The sequence below is a fragment of the Camellia sinensis genome, chromosome 15 (genome assembly GCF_055761805.1).
Source record: "Camellia sinensis isolate YWXY chromosome 15, ASM5576180v1, whole genome shotgun sequence".
NCBI lineage: Eukaryota > Viridiplantae > Streptophyta > Magnoliopsida > Ericales > Theaceae > Camellia > Camellia sinensis.
In genome coordinates, this window is record NC_138975.1 from 105,102,759 (window position 1) to 105,109,532 (window position 6,774).

General features: G+C 31.9%; 1 protein-coding gene across 3 annotated transcripts; it reads right to left on the reverse strand.

Annotated features, from left to right (window-relative positions):
* Nucleotides 1-2,269: 2,269 nt before the first annotated feature.
* LOC145812712 (abscisic acid 8'-hydroxylase 3-like) lies at nt 2,270-5,209 on the reverse strand. 3 transcript variants are annotated; one of them, XM_082907760.1, is made up of 8 exons: nt 4,153-5,209; nt 3,772-3,838; nt 3,581-3,660; nt 3,404-3,489; nt 3,125-3,201; nt 2,945-3,051; nt 2,643-2,761; nt 2,270-2,522 (listed from the first exon to the last, which is right to left on the reverse strand). In XM_082907760.1, exons 1-8 carry the CDS (start codon nt 4,456-4,458, stop codon nt 2,432-2,434), a joined length of 933 nt encoding a protein of 310 aa, XP_082763886.1. In that variant the 5' UTR covers nt 4,459-5,209; the 3' UTR covers nt 2,270-2,431. The 3 variants fall into 3 exon arrangements, with proteins under 3 accessions (XP_082763886.1, XP_082763887.1, XP_082763885.1); XM_082907761.1 differs by having other exon boundaries at nt 3,972-4,281; XM_082907759.1 differs by having other exon boundaries at nt 3,581-3,838; nt 4,153-5,201.
* Nucleotides 5,210-6,774: the final 1,565 nt, after the last annotated feature.

Genomic DNA, 6,774 nt, shown 5'->3' on the forward strand with positions numbered 1-6,774 from the left:
TGGCTGCAATGTCTCCAGGTACAGCTTTTTGGATGCTCATGGTTTTTTTATACACTGCATGTACTCTTACACTAAGAAACATAAGATTTAAAATTGATTTATATATGCATATTCCTTGTTTGAGAAATGTTTTACCAAATGTTTATTGGTTGCAGTTGTATAGTCCCCAAGTAGAGCTTTTTGGATGCTCAAGGTTTGAGAGCTTGTGAAAGCAAGAACTTAGAATCTATCTCCAAAGTATGGATTCTAGATTAAAAATACCCTGAACATTTAATTCATTACTTTATACATTGCATGACTTTTATGGTTCAGAAACATAAAATTTGAAATTGATTTATATATGTAGATTACTTATTTGAAAATTTTTATTTAAACACAGCTATATTCATCAAATGACCAAAGCCCATTTCATAAACATTTCAACTAGGAGTCCCAATTTGAAGCAAATCGAAGAAGCCGAAGTTTCTCTCTGTTGAAAGAGCTCCTAATTTCAACTATTGTTGTTTCTTTTCACATTGCTTCTTGTTTTTCCTCTCTCCTCTCAGCTAGTCATTAGCTCTTCCTTTTCCAGTTCTTTTTCTCTTTTTTATCTTCATGTTGTTGGGTTAGTTTTTCTCCTCTCTTCTTCATCTCTGATCTACTGCTCTGTAGTTCAGCTTGAATTGCTTGATTGTTCATTCTGTTGGGTTCGTCTTTTTTCTTTTTTTTTTTTTTTTTTTTTTCCATTTATCTTTTTCTTTATTTCTCCCCTTTCTTTTTCTCCACCTCTTCTTCCAAATAATTCTGGTTTTTTTTCTCTTCTACTACATTTTTTTCTTCCCCCTCTACTTCATATTTTCTATGTTATGTTCCAGATATCATTGCTCGTCTCTTTCTTGGATTGCTTGTGAATTCTCTATTTTTAAACCTAACAAGAGCTCACAAATTTGAATAAACTACAAATTGCTTTAATTAACCAAATTAATGAAAAGTAATAATAAAGTATTATAATGTTTTCTTTTTTGTAAGTAAATTCAAACTTTCAATATTAGATTCAAGTCTCTGTAGTTTACATGAATATGCTTGCTTGTTATTTTCTTATGTCATTCCTTGCCATGTGTTGTGCACTTTCATTTGAATTGTATAATTCATTTATAGAGTTTCCACCAGTCATTGTAACTATTTTAGATTTATTGTTTTACTCATCCAAAAATCGTTGCAGAGAAAGAGAATAGTTGAAGGACGGTATAAGCTAATTATTGTTGGAAACATTTTGATCAGAGAAAGAGAATAGTTAATGACAGTGTAAGCTAATTACTGTTGGAAAAGTACTGGAAACAGTCCTGCATGTTGTGGTTCAACCACCACCTTTGGATACAGTTATGTTTCTCCCTTAATTTAGTTTTGTATACTCTTACTTCATTGAGTTAAATGTAGAATGTAATCTCATGAATTTATTTTCATTGAGTTTAATCTCATGAATTTGTTTTCAGCTCCAGGATGATTATTTATGTGAATTGTATGTCAAGAGCAATGATGGATGAAACCCCAAATGGTAACAAAGAGTTTCCTTTCAACTACTAACACGGCTGAAAATCTTGCCCCAATTGAGACACTGAATACCATCATAAACGACTCTATATTGAACCATCTTGGTACACGATCAAACAATTTCTGTAAAGTTTAATCGCAATTTGAACTTCTCTATATATTCTTGCATATTACTATTCACCGTCTTTAGCCTTGTACTTTTAAATAGAATATAAAAATAAATAAATAAAAAAAGCAAAAAAACAGACATCAAATGATTATTTAACAAAATAAACTATTACAAGAAAAAAACTATTGTATTTTGTAACTGGCATTAAGTTGCATGCCTTGCTTGCAGCTACCTCACTAGTAAACATTAAAGTGTTGATGGACAATGACCAAATCGACAATGATCAAGGGCGATGACGGTGGTGAGAGGCGAAGACCATATTTACCCTTGTCTATCTCTCCGTTTCTTTCTCTTTCTAGAAAACAACAAATTGCTTGATGCTTTTTTTGAACAAAATAAGAAGAAATATAAGACAGGACCAAATCATCCATAATTATAACACATGAAAAATATGTATCCTTTAGCTCCTAAAAAAAACTGAACCAAGGGATTTCATCATTTAAATTTGGTGAAGTGTCCTATTATAAACCTGTTTCGAAGGACTTTTTGACCAAATTTCTGTAGAAAAATCTACACGTTGTTCTTTAAAATGTTACGAAAAAAAGAAAGAAAAAAAAAGAGAAAGAAATATATAAAAACACAAGCCATACAAACGTGGCTCATGAGGCCTTTATTACACCAGTGTTTTCCATACAAATTAGCACACCACTGTTGAACTGTCATACAGGATACAAAGCAGATTGGCTCATAAGGCCTACAAATACATGGAACCAAAACAATGATGAAGTAGTTCTAAATTTTGCTAAAGGCAATCTTAACCCGATCAATTGGTTTAGGGTGAGGAAGATAATCAATCTTGGCATCTGGATTTATTAGTTCCCACCTGAAAATTCACCAAAAACCAAAAAGAAAAATGGAAAAACAGAACATAGTTTAGAATTATGCAAATTCCATTGAAGCCCAAATACTTACAAGCCTTCAAGCCATTAAAATTTTCACTTACTTGTAGCCGACAACCAAATGGTGCAGAAATATTGCAAGTTCAGTCTGAGAGAGCATATTTCCAACACAACTCCTTGAACCCCCACCAAAAACTTGGAATGTACCAGGTTTTGCCGGTTTCTAGCAAAATAAATATGTTCACATTCAATAGGAATAGCGATCTGAGTAAAATATTTGAAACACTTTTCTTGCCTCTAGGAATTGAGTAATCTAGTTTTGGAAGACTATGTACTAACAAAGCAAAGACATAAAACTTCTGAGATGATAGACAAAAACAAAAGCAATGCCTTATTGCGAGCTTACATTCCATCTATCTGGATTGAAGCACAAGGGATCCATGAAGTATTCTGAATTACTGTGATTGTATCGAAGCCACAATAACAATTTCCAGCCTTTTGGGATTATGTAACCTGCAAGTCTTTATTATGATCACTAATTCTCGACAATTTCATGTGTACAATCTTACAAAATTTAGCTGCATACCTTGAAATTCAACTTCTTCGTCACCTGAGCAAAAAAGGAAGGGTGAAATGTTTGCGAGTCTCAAAGTTTCTTCCACCACCAATATGAAAGGTGACAAATGCATAAATGATTCAGCTTGGGCAACTACACGAAATTATTTGAAGCTGGTTTTTCTTCTATTATTTTCTTCATCTATTATCAAGAAAATGAAAGAAAAAACACAGCACACAGGATATAATAAAACCCATCATTGCTCTTTACTGAGACAGTGACAAGTTCAATCAAACTTGGCAAAAAAAAACCTTGTTTGTGTATTTCATTTCAGAAACATCACTGCCTGTGATAAATTCCCCGTTCTTCTTCGCGCTTACAGCCATATTTTCCTCCTGCCAATCACATTGATAGTACAGATTCCAATTAGGAATTTTTAAGGCTTGCCCTTTTGAGATTATGTATAAAGAGGGTTAATAGTATTACCCGAAGCTTTTGAAGAACCTTGGGGAACTTGGCAAGGTAATAGATAGCCCACATCGATGCAAGAGCAGTGGGTTCATAGCCTGCAACAACAAGACCAATAATGGAATCGATCACTTCTTCATCACGTAATTTGTTTCCCGCCCCATCCTCTATCTCCATCAACCCATCCAACAAATCATCTCTTGTCTTACTTCCTTCTGGATTCTGCCTTCTCTTCTCGACCTCTGTCCTAAATATGACCAGAAGCTTCTTGCGAGACTGTAAAAATAAATATATAATTATTTGCACACAATTCACTAGTAGTAATCACGTTTCGCACTCAAATTCAATTAACCTTATAATCCTATTTAAAATGTTTGAAAATGAACAAGTTTATTTTGATTGATTAAACCTGAAGAGCAAAGTGATAAGCAGTCCCAGGCAACTTGATTGGTTGTGCTCTGACCCCTTTAAGCAAGCCCACAAAACAGTGTACCATGAAAATGAACAAGTTTATTTTGTGACTATGCAAAACAGGCTTGTCGCAGATCAACAAATTAGAATTCAGTCTAGTCATGTTATTTATCACTTACCCTCTTGACTTCATCAAATGCTATAATGGTGCCTTTCTCAGCCCATGAACGAAGAGAATCCACCATACGTGGTTGGACAAGAAGTGAAGTTCGGTTAAGAGCGGAAGGCTGGCTAATCGAAACAGACACAAATCTTCTAAGCATGGAATGTCGCTCGCCTTGAGCTGCTGTAAGAGAATTGTAACCTACCAGCTCACTGTTCGGCCATGTATAAGGGAAGAGGTGGCTTGACTGTAACACAAATTTGATAATCGATGGTGAGCATAAAATCACAGCTGGATAACCAAAGAGGTGTGTCCTATACATTCCCACATGATCACCATATCTGATGAACGCAGTTGCAGCAAAAACAAGTATGTTAGATATGAGTAAAATTCAGCAAATTGATTGATTGATTAGTGCACAATGTGTCATGCAATAATGCATATGAATGCACACATCGATCCATTTGTTTCAACATTAAAATTAAAAAAAATAAAACTTTTAAATCTATCTGGTTTTCAAGTGTTTGGCCGTTTAGAAGCCCAATACTTCAACCTTATAAACACGCAACTCAAATTGGCATTTTGTCAAACAACATATGTGCACAGAGTTTAGGAATCCCATTCATAAACACAACAAAACTAATCTATGTATGAATGCAATTTATGCTTTTGTGAGGAATTTTGGTGGCCAAAAAAGATCATGAGGTTTGATAATGTAACAAAATACTAGGAAAATGAAGGTCATATGAAGGAAATGGTAGAAAAGCTTATATTTGAATTCTAGAATTGTCAACAATAAAAGCTTGAAGAATTGCACTTTGCAGGAATTGAACCAAAGCAGTAGTAAAAAGGTAACACAGCATGCAATCATGGTTAAAATTCCATGGATTTATAAGCAACCAAAAACAAACAAAAACAAAACAAAAAACAAAAAACACTGAAATGATCTAGCCGGCGATAAAAAATTAGGAATAAAATCACTTTTTAGGTACGAAATATTTTAATTGTTGAAAGAGTTAGGGGTATGCATGGTCCGGATTGATCCGGATTGAGGTAAAATAGAACCAATCTGATATTTATAGTTTCTCAAAAATTAAAAATAATCAAATCCGTTTAAATCGTGGAACCAATCCATTTAAACATGGATTACATTGGTTTATAACCACGGATTCACTTAATTAAATAACAAAAAAATATAAAACATTTTAATCTCATAAAAACATAAACATAGTACCATATTAGTTCCACAATGGCAACATATCTTCTCACAATAGCGACATACTGTTCTAGAATTTAAACAATCATAAGAAAATTGGTTCTACTATAAATATTTAGACCATTATAAATTAAAACTAAAAACCAACAAACAAAAGCAATAAAAGAAGGTCCTAGGAAGGTTTAGGTTTGGGTTTATGTTTATGTTTTACATGGAATAAGAAAAGATACTATGCGATAGAGTATGTAATATAAATATAGACTATTTGTATACAGTCCGGATTGGTTCTAATTCGGAACCGAAGGGTTTAATTCGGATTCAATCCGTGGACTATGAATTTTTAATTTTTCAATTCAGAATCGAATCACGGATTTAAAAAACCAATCCAAACTCACCGGATTAGACTCGATCGGATCGAATTATAAATTTTACGAATCCCTTACTCAGTCCTAGAAAGTGTCAGATTTTTAGTCATAAAATTGGACATTTATTAATTGACAAAATTATAATAAGCCCTAAGTTAACATAATTACATTGACATTTTTGTATAATTAATTTATATAACACTGACACCAATTTAACACTTTCAACTTCAACAAAAGTTTATTTCTATATATATATTTTTAAAATTATTAAAGTCAACATTTTACCATTTAAATTAAGTTAAATGATAATGTTACCATTATAAGGTTTCGTTTGGAAAAAAAAAATTTAGCTTGTATTTTTTATATTTTAGGTTATTTTAGTTTGACTAAAAAAATTTGATTTGAGATGAAATTTCGATTTCTTTGTAATTTTGTAGTTTTGTGAGAAAAAAGTGAAATAATTATAATTTAAATGTGACATTTTATTTTATTATCTTTTTAACCTATTTTATCTTTTAATAGATTAAAATTATCCCCAACTATATTGCCAAACGGGGCTAACTATCTAATTATTGACGGCACAATTAAAATAGATGAAACATACTAACATTTTAGTAAAAGCATAGGTCAATGACGCCAAAAAAACTGTTACTTTTATGGATATGCCCTAAAATGTTATTGTATATAGATATATCTTTACATAAAAAGCACTTACCAATTTGAGATTCCTACTCTTGTTTTTTTTCTTCTTGTTTTATCATTTTATTATTTTTGATACTTCATCGTTGTTTTAGGTTTTTTAAATAATTTGGTCACTTTCTTAAATTTTTTGGTAAATTTACGTTTTCTTTATTTTAATGACTTTAACCTTACGTATGGCTCAATGATTATATTTGAGGAAAATTATTTTATTATCCTTCCTATTTTGAGAATATTACAACTCACATTTACCTGTTTTGCCTATTGTAATTTTTTTTTAGTTTTGCTTGTCCCTTATAACATTTGGATACTTTGATTTTATAGAATTTATTACTTGGTTTTTGCACTATAGGACATG

Coding starts and splice junctions, on each gene's coding strand:
- LOC145812712 (XM_082907759.1), bottom strand. CDS start 4,458: ATGTATAGGACACACCTCTTTGGTTATCCAGCTGTGATTTTATGCTCA. Junction 2,762..2,944: donor TCAATCCAGATAGATGGAAT/GTAAGCTCGCAA, acceptor TTATTTTGCTAG/AAACCGGCAAAACCTGGTAC. Junction 2,523..2,642: donor CATTTGGTTGTCGGCTACAA/GTAAGTGAAAAT, acceptor GTGAATTTTCAG/GTGGGAACTAATAAATCCAG.